The following is a 24,075-nucleotide window of genomic DNA, read 5'->3' as shown; positions in this document are numbered from 1 at the left end:
CACAGCTGGAAAAAATCCTAGAGGAAACACTGAAGTATATATTGAAATACCAATTTTTTTAATTTATAATGCAACATACACTACCGTTCAAAAATTTTGGGTCGAAGGATCATGTGGCACTGAAGACTGGAGTAATGATGCTGAAAATTCGACATTGATCACTCAAATAATTTACAGTTTTCATATATACAGTTTCATTACAGAACATATATTCACATATAATTATTTTTTTATATAATATTTCACTATTTTTACTGTATTTTTTATTAAATAAATGAGCAGAATCCAAAGAGACATCTTTGGAACATTAAAAACCTGTCCGACACCAAACTTAGTATTTTTTAAAGCGCTTTATTCAATACAGAGCAGTTTCAAAGTAGCTTCACATTAATAAACAGCAAAATAAAGCCATTTATGAAAGATTCTTTACAATCACCTGTATAGATGCCCGTTGTCCTCTAAGTCCTCTTTACCAAACCGTCCTTTGACGTCCTCGATGACGTGGTTTTTGAGGAATTTCCGCAGTAACTGGAGCGTTTGGTAGCGGGTCACCTCTGGCCCGAAGTTCTGGTTTTGTCTGAGCAGATCGTGGAGAAAGTCGACAGCCTCCGCTCCTGTGAAACTGTGATCATAACTCCTGAAGTGAGCCCAGTGACGTCTGACTGGCATTCCACCGCGGAAGAGCTTGATGGTCTCATTCCACTGGAGAAAACAGAAGACATATGTGACCCTGGATCACAAAACCAGTCTGGAGCCGCACGGGTATATCTGTGGCAATAGCCAACTATACATTGTATGGTCAAAATTATAGATTTTTCTTTTATGCCAAAAATCATGAGGATATTAAGATCATGTTCCATGAAGATATTTAGTAAATGTCCTACCGTAAATATATAAAACATGTATTTTTGTGAGTGAATGCAGCACAATCGTGAACATAAATGCACAACTTTAAAGGAGATTTTCTCAATGTTTATATTTTTTTGCACCCTCAGATTTCAGAATAGTATTATCCTAACAAATCATACATCAATGGAAAGCTTATTTATTCAGCTTTCAAATTATGTATAAATCTCAATTTCAAAAAATTGAACCATGTGACTGGTCCTGGGTCCACAAATCAAATTAATACTGCATGTCATTACAGAACAAACCCATACAATCTCAAAATAAATCAGGTATCTCAAATTATTTTACTTAATTAAACATTCACATCACATATTCAACTAGGGATGCACCGATATGAACATTTTGCCCGATACCGATAATTCTTTCTGTTTGAAAGGCGATATATTGGCCGATAAATCTGAATCCAAATTTGTATATTATTTTTGAGAGCCTGGTTACAAAATAAAAGTCTCACCATTAAAAGTCATGACCCAAGCACACAATTATGATGTTCTCATTATAATTTTTTATGTAGCCGATATGACCTGCGCTGCAAATGTTGCACTATTTAGAAATTATTCCAATCATATTTCAAGCAATTCAAACCCATCATGATGAACAGTGCGCATCTGAAGAGTCTCAGCTGAAGGAAATAATACATTATTAATCAGCTTTAATATATCGGCCAAATTTTCTTATCGGGCTGATAACATCAAAATGAACATATATCGGCCGATACCGATATAGTGGCCGATATATCGTGCATCCCTATATTCAACGGCAAAAGAGGATAACTGCAGTCTGCAAGTTTAAATACTCAAGAAAGACATGTTTTATTCAATGTATTGCAATCAATACACATGACGTAGAGGTCCATCGATATTGAATTTTGCTGATACAAAAAATGTGTTTAAACTAAGAAATGCAATAAAAAGATTATTGTGCTGATAGTGATACTAATAAAATCTATACATTGAATGTGTTAAATAATGTTCTTAGCCAGTGATTATAGTTTATAAAGTTATAAATATGGATATTTTTCTTTCACACATGCATGGCTTCGCTTAAGAAAACATTTATTAACCCCCTGGAGTCGTATGGATTACTTTTATGATGGATGGATCTGCTTTTTTGGGCTTCAAAATCTCTATCCCCATTCACTGCCATTATAAAGTTTGGAAGAGCCAGGATATTTTTTAAATACAAGGTTAAATCGGATTGTGTTCGGCTGAAAGAAGAAAGTAATTTACAACTAGGATGGCTTGAGGCTGAGTAAATTATTGGAAAATTTTCATTTTTGGTTAAGGATCTCGAATTTTCTGAAATGTGATGTGAATAAATATGCAAATGAGGCACTCTCATTAAATAAGCACTAATTTGCATACATTACCAAAACAGAAATCTTTACAGTGGATAAAGCAGGATTTAAAATGGTTTCATTTTGGTGACATTAGCGTTAATGTTTTTATAGAAAACTCTCCTTTTATCGCTCCATAAATCATAAAAATAGACAACAGCCAGAAAAAAAAGGGGAATAAACTGTTATACATGTTATAAAACATGTTATATGTAAAAAACGGAAGAAAAAAAAACGTGAAAAGCTTGAGAATTTAGATAATAAAGCTGTAAAGTTTGTATGCAAGTGCAGCAGAAAAAGCTAATTGAGAAAAAGTATGTAATTGAAACCTACAGACGAAAAAAGATAAAGTTAAATAAAATAAACGTTAAAGGTCCATTTAGGAGGTTCTTGCCACTAAGTTAGTCAGAAAGACGACTAAGTTACTAACTTCGTTATGAATGCAAAATAGCTCAAAGTACATGAAAGAAAAATAACTTTTGCCTATTAGGCCTATAGACATGCGTGTGGTCTCATATTAATGTAATATTTGAACAAACCGTTTAAAGAGACACCAAATCCGCTCACGTGAAGCGTTAAAAATCAACATGCGGAAATTTTCAAAATTCGTTCTTACCAATTTCGTCGCCCTATACGGCCCAGGTCCAATCATTTTACCATCCATTCAAGTCCTAATAGGTTTATAATAGATTAAATGCTTATTTTTTATCCATTTACTGCGTTTATCTCAATAAACATCTCGACGCCAGTTACCTCACTTTTGAAAACCGAAACGTTCCTAAAGATAATTTGATTGGCACACGAAATCAGCCACGTGATGCTGCTTTACCAAATATGGGCATTAGCTTTACCGGGCTGCCAAGTGCAGTATGGGAGGTGTAGTTTAACTGCGCGGTAAAAAAACAACAACTAATGTACATGTAATGAAATCACAAGAAAACAGATTTAGTACAAATAATTTATTTAGTTTCACTATAAAACACTTCAATTTCTTTCATAATTGATTTAAAAAAGACAAAAACAAGGAACAATTCTGATATTGTTCTGGTTTTCCATTTGCTCAGATCAGTAGATTATAAAAGCATAACAGGTAAATTTCTTTTTCTTTCTTTTTTTTTAAAAGATCACATTAAGAAAACAATCAACATTAAATAAAGAATAAATAGTCACGCAGCATAAACAAAATAACTTCAGATGATGTCACATCTGCACCAACCAATAGACTTCCAGGTTCGAGCACATCCAGGCAGATCAGTCAAGCTTTCCTCAAGGGTCAAAGGGCATTGGACTCATTCAGTTACAACTAAAACACAACCTTTAAAAAACCCTTTTAGCAACAAACTTCAAATCACCTTTGCTTTCATAACCTCCTCATATTTGGCCAAGCAGTTCAATCATATTCCAAAGCTGAGAATTTCAATATATACACGTAAATTGGAGGACATTATAATGAATACTGTACTTCCCACCCCATTCTCATTTCAAAGCCTTAAGTGAAGACAACAACGAGGACAGAATCTCTTGTAAAAAACAAAAAAACACCAATGTGCAAATTCAGAAGTGTTAAATCCAGTGATAAGGTGGCGGTTTTCCACATTAGTTTTAACATAAAACAGGGGAGTGGAACTTGAACGCATGAAATAAAAGGAATATTCCCACTTAACAGGTTAGAGCTTCAAGTTTAGCTGGCCAAGGGAAGATAGATATATCACTCAGATTTTTTGAGAAGGTAGTTTCCGTTCTGGAGTACTTTGGGAAGCCTCTTGCCCTTGGTGTAGGCGTGATAGTAGAAGTGGAGGAACAGGATCAGGAAGATCAGCCCATAGAGACCGATGACGTAGAGGAACACGGGGAACTGGTAAGGACATTCCTTCATCAGGAAGAACTGGCCGATGTGAGCCGTGATTAGCAAAAACTGAACCTGATGCAAACACAATGGTCAAGTTAGAGACGTGGTATTGCTATAGTATTTATTAACATTTTGAATATTTATATTTTTCTGGGGGGGGGGGGTCCCCAGTTAATTGCAAATTCATCTCATATTTTTATTTTATTTCAGTTTTGCTCATTTAATAAATAATTCGTTTTAGTTAAAGGAACACGCCGAGTTTGTGATTTTAGCTTATAAAGCGTATCCCCCAGAGTTAGATAAGTCCATACATACCCTTCTCATCTCCGTGCGTGCCTTAACTCTCTGACGCACCCACCGCTAGCCTAGCTTAGCACAAAGACTGGAGGTAAACGGCTCCAGCTAGCATTCTGTATGTTCCACGTATACATTATGGGAACTATATTCTCAGAAGGCGAAGCACTGCTACTTGGACGGAGTGATTAGCGCAACACTCAGAGCAAACTAGTCTCTTCACTGCGGGGCTTCAGACGGTGCGAGCAAATCACTCCGCAGAAGTAGCAGTGCTTCGCCTGAGAATATAGTTCCCAGTATGTATACGGTTAGAAGATTGCGGTGTCTCGTGTGACCTTGTTATTTGTACATGCTGTGACTATACAAATCACAACATGTAAATAGGAAAATGGTGTTATTTTGTCACTTATTGGGAGCAGTATGCTAGCTGGAGCCATTTACCTCCAGTCTTTGTGCTAAGCTAGGCTAGCGGTGGGTGCATCAGACAGAGTTACGGCACACATGGAGATGAAAAGGGTATATGCATGGACTTATCTAACTCTGGGGGATACGCTGAATAAGTTAGTCCCAAAAAGTCCCCATTAATGAGATTTTTTTGGGCTTTTAGTATGAATATGTTCAAGTTAGAGACATGAAAAGCTGGATTTGGACAACAAAGGACATTGGTAGAGAAGCATGTGAAAAGTTAATTTACCAGCTGGATGGTGGTCATGTATTTTTTCCACCACAGGTACTTCTGGTAGGCCGGTCCCATGGCAGAAAGAGCGTAGTAGGAGTACATTATGACATGGACGATGCAGTTCAGCAGGGCATGGAAAGTTCCCAGACCACCTGACAAAGACAAATGAACAGAGTCCGTTAAAGCCGAAAAATAAAAGGACTTCATAGAGCAAAATTAAGCAGCTTGGACATTAAGGAAAGTGAATGAGTGCCACTGAAATATGCCATGTGACTGACTCATATTGCATATACGAAGTCACAAAAACAAGCAAATGCACGAGTATGAGTTTTCATTTTTGGCTGAAAGTAGAGGGATTATATTAATTTGTGTGAATGGCTCGTACAGATACTCTAGTTTAAGGACTATAATCAGGGAGCTCACTTATCAAACAATATCTTTATTAGCTTTCAAAATCTTGTTTCATCAATAAAATTAAACTAATTTATTTAAAGACCATATATTTGAATTCAAGTACCTCTTCATAAATATGGCTTTTTTCAAGGGCTTAAATTTCAAAAACTTACACACCTTTACGAACCCCGTTTAATGAAACCTGAGAGGTTTCGGTCCCACTATTGAAGGTCTAGGTCACCAAAACTTAAGGCGCTAATGGATCCGAATGTTGCATCTCGTAAATTACTCCACTAATAATCCCCAGTATGGCACCAAATCTTCTACAGTAGTACAAATAGGTTCTGTACTCATAAAACAAGGCATTGTAAAGTTTGTAAGTACATTAGGAGTTTGCACAACACTTGCCTGATGGCTAATGCTACCGCTAACCCGGATGTCGAGGTCACTTCTGTGATTTGGGAAAAGCCAGTAAAAGTCCTGGCAGAAAGCGATGCATAAGGGTGTAACGACGCCTAGTTCCAGGAATGCACTAATATTTTGTTGGTAGTACCAGTTTGCAATAATCAGTTAATACCAAGTTGTCACTTTAGAAAAGAATAAAAAAAATTGGATATACCAACAAAACAAAAAATAAAAACTCAGCAACACCAGGCTGATCGCGCAAGACTTTTACGGGCTTTTCCCAAATCACGGAAGTGACCTCGACGTCCAGGTTAGCGGTAGCATAAGCCATCAGGCAAGTGTTGTGCAAGCTCCTGATGTACTTACAAACTTTACATGCTTGTTTTATGAGTACAGAACCTATTTGTACTACTGTAGAAGTTTGGTGCCATCCCGGGCATTATTAGTGGGTAATTTACGAGAAACAACATTCGGATCCATTAGCGCCTGCACTAAGCCATTCGGCTGATATCTCTAAATAAGCTCTAATTTTAATAATGTTCAACTAAGGAAAAAAAAAAAGCTTCTGGGGGGTGTTTGGCTCGAGGTCATGGTGCAAAGGACCCTAGGTTGAAATTACTCTGAACCATTCCTTTAAGTGTCAGTCATGTAATACTTTACCTGCGGAGAATTTGACCCCGAACCACCATGTGAAGGGCATGATGGAGTGATGGTAGACGTGAAGGAAAGTGACTTGGCTGTTCTTTTTCCTCAGGACAAAGAAAATCTATGAAAAAAAAAAAAAGTTTAGCGTTAATGGTCCACTGTAATATATAACTCATTTTGAATGCAAAAGAAACACACTTACAGTGTCAAGCATCTCAATGAACTTGGAGAAATAGTACAGCCAGCATGTCCATGCCATCTAGAAAAAGGGAAACAAGATAGAAACCGAAATGAGAAACGGTTGCACACGTCATCATCAGACAGTAACAAACGCACAATCTGAGGAATGCTCTCCATTCACATACCCGGACAGCCTGAGGAGAACTGGAATAATCCACGAGGTCACACCCATAGGTGTAGCCGTTCGCCCAACCTGACATCAGAAACTGCAACGCGGGAGGAGATATTGAGAAACACATACACACACACACACACACAATAGAAAGGATAACATTCATGATGCAACAGAGAGAGAGTTCACAAACCTCATAAATCATGTAGAGGGAAAACGCCACAATGCTGAAGTTATACACGATCATGATACGCTTGAGGTCAAAGGGCTTGCGGTTTTCCATCAGCCGAGGACCCAGTGACGTCACGAAGTAGATGTAGGCGGCGATGATGATGGTTTGCGGGAACGGGGAGGCCATAAGAAGCCAGTTCCCAGTCCGTGGATCTACAGGGGATGCAAGAGACATAATTTTACACACAGAAACCTTACAGGCACAGTTATGCTAATGAGGATTCACATTTATTTGTAAAGCGCTTTTTACAATACACGTCACTTTACAGAAAATGCATGAGTCCACATTACAATTTAGAGTGATCTGTTATCAGAGGTGACTGCATTTCAGAAAATGTACATACACACACACAAAAAAAAATCTGAGTTAGCAAAAAAAAAAACTTCTTTTTTTTAAGTAGCTATTAATTTAAACAATGTAATAATTTAAGGCAGAAATAATGAGCTCATTGAAGTAATGAATGCTTGTTTGTTAAATTATGACATTTAGAAAAATGCAGCATTGATGATGGACGACTCACCTGCTTCCTTAATCCACTCATCATACAGAAGAACGGCTCGAGAGGTCAGTGTGTTGAAAGCCATATCTAAGGAGTCTTTAGGCGTCTCTTCTAGAGAAAAGGAAGAAATTATTAACAAGTCTTACTCGTAGAGCCTGATAATGCATTCTTGCTTAATGTTGCCTACTAGATAAACCTTTAAAACTTATAAAGAGGGATTATAGAGGCTTTCCCAAAACTCTCCTGCCACTCCCAGAGAGACAAACCCCATCCACACCCGAACACAACTGGAAATACGTGTTAACTCCAGATGATTACAATACAATTAATAGGGATTTTAGTATTTTGAAAACCCATCTAAACTTTTTTAAAGGGCGATATGTGTTTTCAACCCCCCATGTTTACTTCAACGGGAAATATGTGTCTATCTATGAAACCTAATAAATAAGAATCTTACGGCAAAAACTCAAACCTTTAAAGCCCGAGGTTACGCTCCTTCCACGCGCTCTCTCCTCAGCTCTGCTCCTGGTGTCATTGCGTGATTCACTTTCAACCTGCAGTTCTTATACAGACTATACTCGTGGCCCCGCCCACAATTATTCATATATGGAGATCCAGAGTCGCATGATACTTCCGGAATTTAGGTCGAAACTTTGAGGCGTCCTCTCATTGGCGTTTCCATGGTGACTCGAATGAAAATATGAGCGGAACGCTGTACGAATGTCAACAACAGGTGTGTGTCATTATTTTACCCGAAGAAAAAAGGCTTCAAAAAATGTTTTTTCTTACTTTATTCTTTAAATAGCTTTTCCTTTTTTAGTACACATCAAGGAGGAAGAAGACAAAATAATTAAATGAAAGAATACAACAACAACAACAAAATAGCAACAACTGTTGCTACCAGTAGAAATTGTGGTACAATTTTGAAAATCTAGTCATTGTTTTGTTTTGTTTTGTTTTTTATGTTACAATCCCATTTCCTCTGGTACTTTCCCCTTATCAATTCTGTAAACGAAGGGAGAGACATGTGTAGCAGCTAAATTAAAGGATTGTGTTTTGTGTTAAATAATAAATTTCATCCAATGTCATTTGAGTTGACACCACTTATTAATCCACTTAATATCTTCTCAATCCTTTATTTTCTTGAGATTTAGATTTTGTATCTATACGTGAAACTCGAAAAATCAGAATATGGTGCAAAAGTTCATTTATTTCAGTAATTCAACTTAAAAGGTGAAACTAATATATTATATAGACTCAAAGTGAGATATTTCAAGCCTTTATTTGTTATCATTTTGATGATTATGGCAGCTTATCCCCAAATTCAAATTCAAAATTATAATATTGTGAAAAGGTTTTCATAAGCTGTAAGCCATAATTATCAAAATGATAACAAATAAAGGCTTGAAATATCTCACTTTGAGTGTATTTAATATATTCGTTTCACCTTTTAAGTTGAATTACTGAAATAAATGAACTTTTACTGCACCATATTCAAATTTTTCGAGTTTCACCTGTACTTGTTTTTTGTAATAAATAGCCTATTATTTTAGTTTGGAAATCTATCCAGTGGACAATGGAGTCTTTTGGACAGTGAGCGTCAAGCCTTTTTCTTTGTTCAGCCACCAAATTGGACTATTTACAGTATCTACAACATATTTGAGTGAAAATGCATGATAAAAGATCCACATCGGGAGGGTTTCTCTTGAGCCAGCTTTAATGCTGGTGACCATAAGATCTTCAAAATCACTTTTACACAAACCCTCCAGAGTAACCCAGAGGAACATATGGGGAATGATGCTTTCAGAGTGAATTTACTGTCTTTTTTACCTCAGAATCAACAGAAAACAAGACTGGTAGTCACACTTATGTGTGGTTTATCATCCAATGCCAATTTCTGTTCAGACATACATACACTGTTTGTTTTAACCCAAATCTGGGTCAAATATGGACTAACCCAACCGTTGGGTTAACATTTTTAATTAAAAAAATTAACCCAACGGCTGGGTTTGTCCATATTTGACCCAAATTTGGGTTGAAACAACCCAGCATTTTTTAGAGTGTACCTTAAAATCTGCAAATAAGCTGTTAAACACAACATGCAACGTTGTGTTTTGTGATAACATGCCCCAATTATACACTCTAAAAAATTCTGGGTTGTTTCAACCCAACTTTGGGTCAAATATGGACAAACCTAAATGTTGGGTTACATTTTTAAATTACTTTTTTAACCCAACATTTGGGTTTGTCTTATTTTACCCTAAGTTGGGTTAAAACAACCCAGCATTTTTTAGAGTGTAGAATTAGCTTATTATATTTATAATACTAAAATTATAATATCTGTATAATTTCATATATACACTCTAAAAAATGCTGGGTTGTTTCAACCCAATTTTGGGTAAAATATGGACAAACCCAAACGTTGGGTTAAAAATGTAATGTAAAACTTTAACCCAACGGCTGGGTTTGTCCACATTTTACCCCAAATTGGGTTGAAACAACCCAGCATTTTTTAGAGTGTATATTGATTACAAAACATAATAGGATAATAGTAAGGGAAGTAAATGAGCTTTATTTCCAAGCATTTTCCCTTCTGATTTTAAAGTGAGAGTTTAGTGTGATTCACCCTGTTGACTTCCTTCATGAGGCCGGTTTCAGTTTCAGGGCTGGGTCGCCCCATCAGTGAAGACGATGTCTGAATGAGACGAGGCTTCTGTGCTCTCACAGTCATTACTGCACAAAAGAAGAGCATGCATCGATAAAACTACAGAGAAAAGAAATGAAAATACAGGCCCATCAATCCCAGGATCTGTGCCTTATTTCACACATCGCTGTGTTTTTATTTTAACCCTTTATATTGGCCGCGGCCATTATATATTTAAAACCGATATCATATACTAAACCTAAACCAATCTTGACAAACCATATATAATTTGAAAGCTTACAATCTCTAGTTTTCATTTTTGGTGACTGATTTTTAAAATAAATTACAGAGGAGCCGTAATTGATCAATTTGCAACAAGAATATTTTCATACTCCTGAGGCATGTTCAGACCTTTATTTTGAAATAGTGATGAACATGAAAAATCATGAAAGAATGGTAGAAACCTCAGTTTTGTTTTCATGCCAAGAGTTCAAAAGATAGCATCCATTCAATTGTTTTAGAAAAAAAGGTCTGAAAATGTTTTAAATATAAAGAAAACAATAATAGATTCAGCATTAGTGATGTGGCAGCGAGCTATAATGCACATACGTGATCTTTGTGTTTCTTAGAGGTTGAGTTCATTTCAAAATCTGCCAAACTTCCAACACTACTTCTGAATAGGATGTCTACTTCATAAATTGTATGAAAATTGTAAAAAATAATGGTTCAGATCACTCAAACAACATATGGAAATGGAGGCACGCTTATATGGGCAGTAATGTCCACTAGTGGAGAAGTGTGGTACTGCGCCCAAACTAAATCTCACTGAACGCTCATTTTTTGAGATATCAACCTAAAATTTTAAACACAACTTGTTTAGATTTTTGCCTTTGATTTTTTTTGCAGTTTTAGAGTCCTCCAGGTTTTTAAAATATATATTTTATATAAAATATGAATAATTGAATTTTTAACGTTGTACATTTTCATAACTTTTTTTCTGTTTAACTTTCTTAATTTATTTCACGTCTACAAAAATCTGCCAAATATCTTCTTAAAAAGAAGACCAATCTTACATCTATATTCCAAAGCATTCTTGAATTACAACCATTTAAGTTCTGAATCTGCATTTTCATGTCTATTAATAAAAAGGGGGCGCTTGATAAGTTAAAATCTTTTATTTGCACACACAAGATTTATAAAATTACCATTCATCGTGATGGAATATTTCTATTGAGCCGCTGTCCATTGCACTGGCCCTTTAAATTTAGTTGCATGCTATATGTGCACGGTAACAACAAAAAGCAGATCAAGATCAAATGCATTAACTCATTTGAAACCAAATGCAAATGATCCGTGTAATGAGATGCATTTGATTTTGGATCTTCAAGAATGCACACATGCGTGATTTTAAACATTGAGCAACACATCAGCTAACCTTGAATATACTTGAGCCGTCACAAACATTTCAGACCAGACCAATCCGCTTAGCAAGGCATCATTCTGTGATATTGTGTCTTTTTAAAACGCTTGATGCTGAACGCTATTGTATGGATGAGCGTGAACGAAAATAAAAAATAAAATGTTTATCCTTTTGTTGTCCATGAATAAGAGAAGGCCGTATGGCATTAGAACAACACCAGGGTGGGTAAATTATGACATGATTTTAATTTTAGGGTGATATCCCTTTTAAGAAGATGATCCTTTGGCTGTGATTTATTACAATGGCTTCATTCTTTACCTGAACGAAGCGGATTGGTCTGTTCTGGGATGGTTGTCACAGCTCAAGTATGTTTAAGGTTAGCTGATGTATATCATGCATGTGTGCATTCTTGAAGATCCAAAGGCTATCCAAATATCCATGCCTCGAAGGCTCATTAAAAGGATAAGCTTGGTTTAAAATGAGTTAATGCATTTGATATTTGATAACTTTTTGCTGTTACCGTGCACATATAGCATGCAACTAAAATTTAAAGGGCCAGTGCAATGGACAGTGGTTTAACTATTCCATCGTGATGATCATTTTACAAAACGTGTGTGTGTGTGTGTGTGTGTGTGTGTGTGTGTGTGTGTGTGTGTGTGTGTGTGTGTGTGTGTGCACATATGAAAGATTTTCAAATAAAAACACAGCGATGTGTGAAATAAGCCATATGGATCAATGAGCCTGTGTTTTCATTTCTTTTCTCTGGTTTTATCTCTAGGTTTATCAATGGATGGCTCTTCTTTTGTGCAGTAATGACTGTGAAAGCACCGAACCCCTCTGTCTTCATTCATGATAAACACTCTTAGAAAAAAGCTTCAATGGTTCTATTTAGAACTCTTGACTCATTTAAAGAACCCTTTATGCCCAAAGGTTCTATATGAGGAAAAACTGTCTCGACTGATTGCATACTTCATGTTTAACAGGTTATTTAAAAAAATTCTAGTGAAGCTGCTCAATTTATGAATTTTAATTACTATTATAATGAGATTAAAACGAGATTTAGGGGTTATTTTTATGGATTTAGTTCTAATTTATTACAAGTTATATATGACAGGAGATCTACAACGCACATCAAGAAGATTTTATCTCCAAAAAATACATATTGCTCAACGTAATAACCCAACACAGCCCGAAACGGAGAGATGCTCTTTCCTCACGTCAAGTTTGTTCACTTCAGAAATGACAACGACACAAAAAATGTTGTTATAGCGTGGATGAATTCCACTGCAAAGGACTCATCTGTATGAAGTGATTACAGAAACTTGAGTGTTCCTGGTCTTGTTGCTCAGTGAAACCGGATAATCGAGCTCTGTTTACACACGACACCATTTTCAACTAAAAACTGAAAACTTTTAATGTGTTTTGGCCTTTCATTTATGCGTCAACTGCGTGTTTGGGAAAAAACTAACTTTTGAAAACAGGTTAAAAAAAAGTGCACAAATGAGAACGTGAAATCGGTGACATTATGCGCATTATATCGCCATCTACTGGCCTGGCAGCAGAATATACAGCATTTTTAGTCGTTTTCACAGATCTGTAAACGATTAATCGCGATTAATCGAATCCAAAATAAAAGTATGTGTTTACATAATATAAGTGTGTGTATTGTGTATAATTATTTTTTATATATAAATACACACACATGCATGTATATATTTAAGATTTTTTTTTATTAATATATAAAATAGTTATATTTATATATAATATTAATCATATCAAAATATATATGCAGTACATAAATGCAAATATTTCTCAAATATATACATGCATGTGTGTGTATTTATATATAAAAAATAATTATACACAATACACACACATATATTATGTAAACAAACTTTTATTTTGGATTCGATTAATCGCGATTAATCGTTTACAGCCCTAGTGTGAACGTTGCATGCGGAAAAACGTTGAGACGAGATGATGTATAAATAGATATTGCCAATAAAATATTTACATTTTCTTTAATTTTTGTTACATTTCCAAGTCTTATGGTCTTATTAGGTTATTTAAAGGTTGAGCTTATAAACTGTACACTAAATCAACTGGGTTTCAATGTAGGTTGTGACTGTTATTTTTAATGCAATTCACTCTAAAAAATGCTGGGTTGTTTTAACCAAATTTTGGGTCAAATATAACCCAATGGCTGGGTTTGTCCATATTTGACCCAAAATTGGGTTATAACAACCAAGCATTTTTTAGAGTGAATGTGACTGTTTTACACTCTAAAAAATGCTGGGTTGTTTTAACCAAATTTTGGGTCAAATATGGACAAACCCAGCCATTGGGTTACATTTTTAAATTGCATTTTTGATGCAACGTTTGGGTTTGTCCATATTTGACCCAAAATTGGGTTAAAACAACCCAGCATTTTTTACAGTGTATGATCTTATTTCTGTGATCCACTTTTAGCATCTCATTTGTATAAGATAAAATGAAAACAATAAAATAAAAGCACATATGTATTGCTGCATGTGTACTTTACAGCTTTCAGTTGATGTGTGTGTATGTTTACAGAAGCCCTTGCTCAAAAATGCGTTATATAACGTGTAGTTATCAAACACTTGAAATAAACAAAGAGGGTTGTGTGACATCACAAAAATGTGAATTATGTTTCTGACACAACCGGTTCAGCCGGTAAAGTTAAAGAGCATTGCACTGTTTCTGAACATGATGCACATCTTGTTAAACACAACCATATCGTATGTTAAATAATGAGATTATAAACTGGTTTAAGTCATTTATATTTGATAGTGGTCGTTATGAATATTAGCTACCGGTAAAAATGAAAGATTATTGTCTGCGCTCATATCATCAGTTATGAAAATACACACATATCAGGCTGAAATTCACAGTTAAAATTCAAAATTCATGAAACTGATGAAATTCACAATGGTGGTATTTTCTATAGAACTCAAAACCGAACTGTGTTCTTGACTAAAACCAGCTTTTGGCCTGGATAACTTAGGATATTCACTGAAATTGTGGGCTTTATTGGCTAATTAATGGGCTAATAATGTCTCAAATGATTATGAGTATTAGTGCTATAGTTTATGATACAAATTTAGTAACTTTATATTCTAGTCGCTGAACACATGCAGATTGCAGACACACTTTTGGCAGAATTGTAATGTCCTTGCGTTATTCTGCCGGGAGGCGGCGCTCTAATGATGATTGACAGGCACGCATGCTATCTTAGTGTAGTATTTATTGCATCCGAATGTTGTTTTAGAAGTTGTGGTGGAATTCCGGCGAGGAAAACAAAGTCAAATATTTCTATAAAACTACTATATATATATATATATATATATAAAAAAAACACATATCTGAAGCGCATTGATATCGGTGTGAGGTTAACGTAACGTAGCCTATAAGCTGCAGTTCCATTTTTCACCACAGATTTAAATTGGGAAATTGTGTGGCGCTGTAGAGCACGGCCTATGAATTAATCAACCAGTTTATGGTTTTGGCATAGACAGTATTTTGGGGTTTTGGCAGTGACAAAAACTACTTAAAGTTATAAAACTAATCACTTTCTTAGAGTTAGACAATCATTTTACCTGGTGACATTTAAACACATACTGTGTAAGCCTATATTATGTTGTACTGCATTGTGCTATTGTATATTAGCCTACTCCTCAATTGTTCTCTGCAAAATGTTTTATATTTTTTTGTACCGCATATTAAAGCATATAGGCTAAGTGAGATCCTACTAGATATTTCTGAAGAAAGTGTGTTCCTAAAGTTATTCCAACCATTTAATTTTTCTGTGCCATTATTGTTATAGTTGTGATGTGAAATGTGCTATTCTTTTATATTTAGAACAATTTTTAAGAACTAAATCTTTACCGTTATGTTATTGTCCTTGGTGAGAATGGGCATTAATACTTTGCTTAATATTATTAATATCAATCGTGTATTCATAATAATTACTTTTGCTGCTTGAACGGTCTCATTATGTCCACTAGAGGGCGCCAAACACCAGATTTTCTTCATCTCCACATCAAACTCTCTTTATTCCAGAATCACTCCTCCTGATATTTACTGACAGTCAAGGATTATAAAGCTGCACTTTATTAAAGGCAGTTCTCTTTTGAGTCAGGACTCTGTGTGACCCCTAAAGTCAAGTCAAGTCAAGTCAAAGTCAAAGCGTTTATTGCACAGTGAGGAAAAATAAATTTCCCTGTAAAATGAAATTCTTTCTTTGCTGTCCACATTGAATGCCCAGACAAGTGCAAAGTATGCTAAAAACACAGACACAGACTGGAGCTCATTGCATGTTTTAGCATACAGCCCTCAGCTCTCTGAATCAGATAACAGCTGAAATTTGAGAATCACATGTTCACACTAACTATTTACAAAAGTCGCTCAATGGCGCCACCTAGTGGTGATACTGGACAACAATCCTGGAAATTAATCAAGATCATTGTGGATTTGAATATTAGCATGCTGTCGCTTAACAAGTCGATGTAAACTATGTATTAACGTAGAATTTTCAAACAGTAGTATAATATGTAGATCTTACATAACCTCATTATGTTGGTTGCATGTGGAATCTTTATTTAAAATGTTTACGCACGCACGCACGCACGCACGCACACACACACACACACACACACACACACACACACACACACACACACACACACACACACACACACACACTGCCCCTATCCCTAAACCTGCCCATCACAGGCAACATTTTGCATTTTTTACATATTTAATAAAACATTGTTTTTTAAGCTATTTGAATTATGAGGACTCATCAAATGTCATCATAAACCACGTTTAAGTTGTAATACCAGTGTAATACACATGTCATTATAAACATTTGTGTCCTCATAAATCACATAAACAAGAGCACGCACGCGTGCTAATAACTAATAAGTAATCAGTCATTTGCATACCATGTGCGGTGTGTGCACACTATATAGTGCATGAGGAGTAGTGTGAGTCTCGTGCTCCACAGGTGTGTCACAGTGTTTAATCAAGGCATGTTGTTGCTCAAGTCTCTCTCTCTCTCTCTCTCTCTCTCTCTCTCTCTCTCTCTCTCTCTCTCTCTCTCTCTCTCTCTCTCTCTCTCTCTCTCTCTCTCTCTCTGTAGGACGCTCAAGGACAGTGTGTCGGGCTGAGTGGATTTCCTCTGGTGATAAAGGCTTGAATCTGCTCGGGCTGTGATGGAGGTCAAAGGTCGTAGAGCAGCAGGTGTAAAGGAACGACCTCATCGACAGGTTCGGACGACAAAACACACGACAACCCGTCTACTCTGATGAAACACACCGAGAAGAGACGCACAATAACATGACTGCAGTCCCTTTAGCAGCTGTGTCAGAATAAATAGATTATTTTCCATTTTCAATCTGGCTTTATCCAGTGTTTATATTTCTGTGCTGGACGTTTAAATGCAAATGAGTGCATATTTAATTAGGCAATGCATCATTTGCATATTTAAACATGCATAGCATTTCAGAAAACACAATACAATTGTCTTAATATATACTGTGATTAATCAAAATGGGGAAGTATAATGATATCTATGTCAGTTTTCATTCACTTTTAGTAGAAGATTTGGAGTAAATAGTGGCGGTAAAGCATCATGAAGTGTCAATCACACACCTCCTCCTCCAACAGTGTTTAAAAGCGTCCCAGAATGCACCTGATTTAGTTAGTTCATGAATGTTCAGAGCGAGAAGACTAGGAATCTCCTGAAGCAGCTCTAATATAAGAGAGATTTCCTTTATTAAACATATTTTGGCCACTACATGATTTACATATTTCCTTTAGTGATATGCAATAGTTGTTGACTCGTTCACTATAATTATAAAATGTGGAAATTATAAGAATGACTGACTGTCAAAAACGTGTCTTCCGGTGTGTTGAAAAGCCTCTTGGCCACTAGGGGCGCCGTTCATCCACATAAAAGATGAGAAGAAAGAAATGCTTTGAAGATTCCAGCAATAGTACAAACATTGTTCATTATCTTGGTCTTTATGTATTATTAAAAAATCCCATTTATGTTAAAAAGGTCTTATGTTAATCTTTCTTTAGTGTGTAATGTTGCTGTATGAACATGAAAAAGCTCCAGTTCTCTATATCAGTGTCAGTGTTTCTGAACTCCTGAAACGCCTCCATTGTAGTCTTGAGTTTCTTTCGGGAACAAACACGTCACAATATTCCTCATTATAATAATTAATACGCAGAATAAAGGGGCGGGGCCTGGTTGAGTTAGTTAGTAGTGTGTTAAACTGGCGGTTATGGTAAGGGACGGGACATTTCCCAAACACACTCAAAGCTCTCGGCCAATCACAACACACTGCTCCAGCCGACCAATCAGAGCACAGTGTGCTTTTCAGAAGGAGGGGCTTCATCAGTGTTGCCAGATGTACGATAATTATCATATTTGTACGATAAGTTTGACCTCTGTACGATGTAATATCAATAATGAAAAAAATCACATAATGTACGATAATTTCAGAGTTTTCAGTCGTTCGTCCAGACACACATCCTACCGCTTCTCTCTCTGACCCTGAATCATTTTGCAGGCTCGCCTGCCTGCACGCCAGCACGTAGCTATACACACACACACAGGCACCACATGGTGTCGCCCGCTGCCCACACATCAACACTACACTACAGTTTTGCCGAAGAAGACAGTTCAGTTTAGATCAGTTTAACAAAACGAAGCAGTAACATGCTAAAAAAATGAGTTCAGAAAGGGAAGGTGAGGACAGTGGAGGGGCGAAGAGAGTTTAATTATGGTCTAGCTCAAAATGTGGACTGTCGGCATCTTTTGCACTTTGGCAAAAAAAAAGTTAAGTAGCCAGACTTCCTCCAGTTAGTGTGAGCCTATTACACAGCGTGTTTAAATTGGCTGTAAAATTATTTGGAAAATAAAATTGTTAGAAAATTGCTATATTTTATGCGTATCGTGTACGATCATTTTTCTCAAAAAACGATAATTTTGAGGTTTTGGTACGATACTTCGACATTTCTAATCTGGCAACACTGGGCTTCGTAGAGACAGTAAACAGAGCGTTACTGACAGACTGGGAAGAGAGGAGCCGCAACAATGGAGAATATGAGGAAAATTATCAACATTCAAGCAGGAAAACATGTTCTAGTCGAGACCAAACACAACATCAAGACTTTATAAAAGGGCTTAATCTGTCCCGTTTAAGATTTGTGGCAGCAAGTTGTGCTGAAATGTCTAAATCTAGGGTTACTGTGGCTCATGCTAATATTTTTAATATGTTGTTGTCATGTTTCATAGTACACTTCAGACACCCCAGCCATGTCAGGCATCAGGGAAAAGGACCACCGGTTTGTTTTTAACACAACAACAGATGGCTCAGTGTCAGTGCGTTCTTCTCAAGCCCCAAACCTGAAGGAAATATCGCAGAGAAACGCGCTCCAGATTGCCGGATCGCCGGTCGTCCCCTGGGTGAAATTGGGGAAATTCGGCATTTGCTTCCAAGCCAAGAGCGTGCAAGAAACACAGACAGACAATGAACACAAAGTCAATCGTTTGTTTACTGATAAGCATTGTGCAGTCGTCTTCATCTGGCTTTGTGTGAGCGGCGGACATTGTTCCTAATTTTCCTCAAACAATTATATCTCAATCACCACCAGAACATTTCACAGCAGATGCCACTGATCATCCATCAAGTTTTTGGCATTTATTTTTAGTTATTGCTTGTTTGTGACTAGAATTGAAACCCCTGGCCATGCTAAAACATCTCAAACTGCAGTATTTTAGAGAGAAACCACATTTTCTGAAACGATAATCCTTCTTTAGAGAGAGTTCAGATCATTTATAGCACCATATTATCACTTATATAAAGTTTCTTGTCCCCTATGAGATGTTGTTCTATCAGGTTTATTGAAAAGCTCCTCTGAGGTTACAGTATTTCCCTCCTGGATTGTACAGAGACAATTCGTCTGTGTTAAACATTAATTGAATTTGGATTTTAGGCAATTATTCTTCATTTTTGTGGGTATTTGCATTAATGTAAAATATTAATGGGTTCATTTGGCGGAGCTGAAGAGAGTGTTTGTGCGCTGAGGACCCTTCCTGACTCTGAAGCCCCTCCAGATGTTTCTCCACTAATCTTATGGGTCTTTGAAGAAAAAGAGAGGAAAAAGAAAATCACTGGAATCGACGAGGATCACTATAGAGGCTTGTTTCCGCCACTGAATAAAAGATGGAAACGATAATTGCGATAATTTTTATCCCACAATTCTAACTTTATTTCTCGCAATTGCTTGTTTATATCGCATAATTACAATAGCAAGAAATTAAGTCAGAATTGCGAGAAATAAAGTTGCTATTGTGAGAAATAAAGTTGCTATTGCGAGAAATAAAGTTGCTATTGCGAGAAATAAAGTCAGAATTGCGAGAAATTAAGTAAATTGCGAGAAATACAGTTAGAATGGTAAGAAACAGTCACAATTGTGAGAAATAAAGTTGCTATTGCGAGAAATAAAGTCAGATTTGTGAGATAAAAAGTCGCAATTGTGAGAAATTGTCACAATTGAGAGAAATACAGTTAGAATGGTAAGAAACAGTCACAATTGCGAGAAATAAATTTGCTATTGCGAGATATAAAGTCAGATTTGTGAGATAAAAAGTCGCAATTGCGAGAAATAAAGTCAGAATTGCGAGAAATAAAGTCACAATTGCAAGAAATAAAGTCAGAATTGCGAGAAATATAGTTGCTATTGCAAAAAATTAAGTCAGAATTGCGAGAAATTAAGTAAATTGCGAGAAATACTGTTAGAATGGTAAGAAATAGTCACAATTGTGAGAAATAAAGTTGCTATTGCGAGAAATAAAGTCAGATTTGTGAGATAAAAAGTCGCAATTGTGAGAAATAAAGTCAGATTTGTGAGATAAAAAGTCGCAATTGCGAGAAATTAAGTAAATTGCGAGAAATACAGTTAGAATGGTAAGAAATAGGCGCAATTGCGAGAAATAAAGTTGCTATTGCGAATTTTGAGAAAGTCAAAGTTGCGTGATATAAACTTAAAATTATTATTTTTTCTCGCAATTGCAACTTTATAATTAGAAATACTGACTTTATAACTTTATATTTCTGACTTCTTTTCTCAGAATTGTGAGATAAAAAGTCACAATTACTTTGTTTTTTATTCAGTTTAATATAAACTGTTTTTCAACATTAATAATCATAAATGTGTCTTGAGCATCAAATCATCATATTATGCTGATTTCTGAAGGATCATGTGACACTGAAGACTGGAGTAATGATGCTGGAAATTCAGCTTTGATCACAGGAATAAATTCTATTTTAAAATATATTCACATAGAAAACGGCTGATTTTTGCAATTGCAATAATATTTCACATTTTTTGATCAGATTAATGCAGCCTCGGTGAGAAGAGACTTCTTTCAAAAACATAAAAAACCTAAACTAAAAAAAATCTAAACAACCCTAATCTTTTGAATTATACTGTATATGATCAATGCAATTAAATAGTAAATAGTAAATTACTATTGTATTTTCATCTGATACCACCACAGTACTTATAGGTTTCTGTCATAGTAATTGTAGGTAATTGTCATGCATGCAATGTTTATATATAGCCTATATATACAGTATATTATATATTTATATATGTGACCCTGAATCACAAACCCAGTCTGGAGCCGCACGGGTATATCTGTGGCAATAGCAACTATACATTGTATGGGTCAAAATTATCCATTTTTCTTTTATGCCAAAAATCATTAGGATATTAAGATCATGTTCCATGAAGATATTTAGTAAATTTCCTACCGTAAATATATAAAACATGTATTTTTGTGAGTGAATGCAGCACAATCGTGAACATAAATGCACAACTTTAAAGGAGATTTTCTCAATGTTTACATTTTTTTGCTCCTCAGATTCCAGATTTTCAATAGTTGTGTCTCGACCAAATATTATCCTATCCTAACAAACCACACATCAGTGGAGAGATTATTTATTCAGCTTTCAGATGATGCATAAATCTCAATTGTAAAAAATTGACCCATGTGACTGGTTTGTGGTCCAGGGTCACATATATTGTATATATGGCACATTTGTTGTTGAATGACCAGCTGTAGTAATTTCCTGACAGACAGAACGTATCGCCTCACCGTATTGTCTGCATGCATCTCAATATTTCCCTGATATGAAATTCAAATTTCCACGCAGGTGGGAGTGCAGGGGGAGACGGAGCGAGAGGTTTCCAGACGCTTCTCTCCTCGCCGCACGGACTGTCAGACGTCACGCGGCAGATTGTTTTGACACCCCGTTAAGAAATTCAGGAGGAAGATGGACGGCTCATGAAATTTGCAGGCCCTGATTGAATTTATGATATTTTCATAAAGGCCATCAAGTGTGGACGCCTGCGGGGAAGAAAACCTGACAGACAGAGGCAGAGAAAGAAGCGATGTGTGGGCTCAGGACGATCACACGACACATATTACTGACCACAGGAGGCCTGATGCCCAACACTGAGATCACATCCAGATCCGCTTCACAAGCTCCACGGCGTGAGCTGGAAAACAGAGAGGAATTGATCGTTCAAAGTCAAACGAAGACGTTTAAAGATCATTTCAAAGACAGCATGAATCTATTATTATGTTGGCTTGAGAAATGCTCTTTAAGCTTCTTATTCTTCAACTGAGACTGCCGTTTCTGACTCTTAAAGGATTAGTTCACTTTTAAAAAAACTTTTGCTGATAATTTACTCACCCCGATGTCATCCAAGATGTCCATGTCTTTCTTTCTTCAGTGGAAAAGAAATTAAGGTTTTTGATGAACACATTTCTCCATATAATGGACGTCAATGGGCCCCAAACGGGTCAAGGTCCAGATGACAGTGTCAGCGCCGCTTCAACGGGCTTTAAACGACACCAGACGATGAATACGGCTCTTATCTAGCGAAACCATCGGCATTTCAAAAATAAATAAAAAAGTTTAAGTTTAATAAGCACAAATGCTCGCCTTGCTCTGTTCTGTGATGCGCGTTCGTGACGTCACGTAATACGCAATTACGTTGAAAAAGCCTTCAAACTTTAAGCTTTAAACTTCAAACTACTTCAAATCTTTCTGGTCAAGCTTTCTCAATCCTCAAAGTTTGTCTTGACAAAGTGTGTTTTCATCATCATTCTCTGCCTCTTTTTTGCTGATGTAATCAAGCATGCGTGGGCCCCTATCTCAGCAAGATGTCATTTCAAAGATGGCAGACGTTTGAAAAATATTATACAGATATTTTATTTTTAGCTGTTTTTAAACTGAACGTGAACATTTTGCAATCAGAACTTGTTTTCACAGTAGTTGGCATAATAACATAATAATGAAATGTTCTTGTTTTGTCATGGCGCCCCCTTGTGGTGTACATGTGACCTTGATATGTATTGAATTCGGAAGTGTGAAATTTTAATTCGCTATTCCCACCAATGCGACAGTAACCAGCGCTAATAATATCACAGCCTTACACGCTTCAGATGAGATCAAAGTGCATGAGATACAAGAAAAGATAAACCATGCATCTAAAACAGCACATCGCGTGCAAGATTGTATGATTCAAAAGAATGACCTTGTGCTGTCCTAAGGACTACGCAGAGATAAATATCTGATGTCTTCAAAGACCTGAGCCTTTAGTTCATTTTAAATGAGTTTGTCAGAGTTGCACCGCCCCAAACAGCCTTTCCTTCATTATTCAAGCAACTGAAAAATTAATATAGCACTTTCTGGGTGCAAATGCCTCCGTTTGCACTGCAAAATTGGGAAGAAGGATATTAAATATTTATACATTCACAATCCCTTCAATTATTATCCGACACTTTGATAATAAAGTAAAATCTAAATGAGAATATCTTTAATGCAGAATGCACGGCTGAATTACCTCCTAACACAATATATGCACTTCAATTATTAAAACTAGATGGAGATCTCGGCGCATTATACATTTATATTTCCAAACACACTTGAGCAGATTTGTGTTGTTTGCCTAATTGAGATTTCTGAGACTTGATCACTGCTTGACAATAAAAAGCATTGCATAAAAATAAAGAATAAAATAAAAAAAAATAAAAAAATAGGGAACAATATAAGGCATATGTGAGATAATTTTCAAGCTAATGCTTCCTCAGATGAAACAACAGCTCTGAATCTTTAAAAAAAAATTTTTTATAGTTGTATATTATCCACATCCCTTTGAACCAGCATTTTACAGATAGTTAAAATATGTTTAAGTATGGGATAATCAGATTAACTATATTGTAGTCGTTTTCTGATCCCAAATTACATGACAAAAATGTTAGTTATTAACATAATTTATAACATCACACATTAAGGTAACATACTTTTTG

General features: G+C 36.1%; 2 protein-coding genes across 3 annotated transcripts in view; both read right to left on the bottom strand.

The window, feature by feature from the left end:
• LOC306991968 (DEP domain-containing protein 1B-like) overlaps positions 1-3,027 on the bottom strand; it is a 19,307-nt gene extending 16,280 nt beyond the window's left edge. For both annotated transcript variants that reach the window (XM_079600308.1, XM_079600309.1), the window contains exons 1-2: positions 2,862-3,027; positions 437-702 (exon numbers count right to left, since the gene is read on the bottom strand). In XM_079600308.1, coding sequence (XP_079456434.1) covers positions 437-702; positions 2,862-2,909 — 314 coding nt within the window. In that variant the 5' untranslated portion in view covers positions 2,910-3,027. The remainder of the gene's footprint in view (positions 1-436; positions 703-2,861) is intronic.
• A 108-nt stretch (positions 3,028-3,135) lies between these two features.
• On the bottom strand, positions 3,136-8,209 carry LOC306991253 (very long chain fatty acid elongase 7-like). The gene is made up of 8 exons (XM_079598944.1): positions 8,066-8,209; positions 7,615-7,704; positions 7,056-7,246; positions 6,876-6,956; positions 6,713-6,769; positions 6,526-6,631; positions 5,083-5,219; positions 3,136-4,166 (listed from the first exon to the last, which is right to left on the bottom strand). Exons 2-8 carry the CDS (start codon positions 7,676-7,678, stop codon positions 3,954-3,956), a joined length of 849 nt encoding a protein of 282 aa, XP_079455070.1. The 5' UTR covers positions 7,679-7,704; positions 8,066-8,209; the 3' UTR covers positions 3,136-3,953.
• Between the last annotated feature and the right edge of the window lie 15,866 nt (positions 8,210-24,075).

Source organism: Phoxinus phoxinus (genome assembly GCF_949152265.1).
Source record: "Phoxinus phoxinus genome assembly, chromosome: 23".
NCBI classification, from domain to species: Eukaryota; Metazoa; Chordata; class Actinopteri; order Cypriniformes; family Leuciscidae; genus Phoxinus; species Phoxinus phoxinus.
The sequence above is the reverse complement of the archived record's forward strand: the minus strand, read 5'-3'. Positions and strand labels throughout refer to the sequence as shown.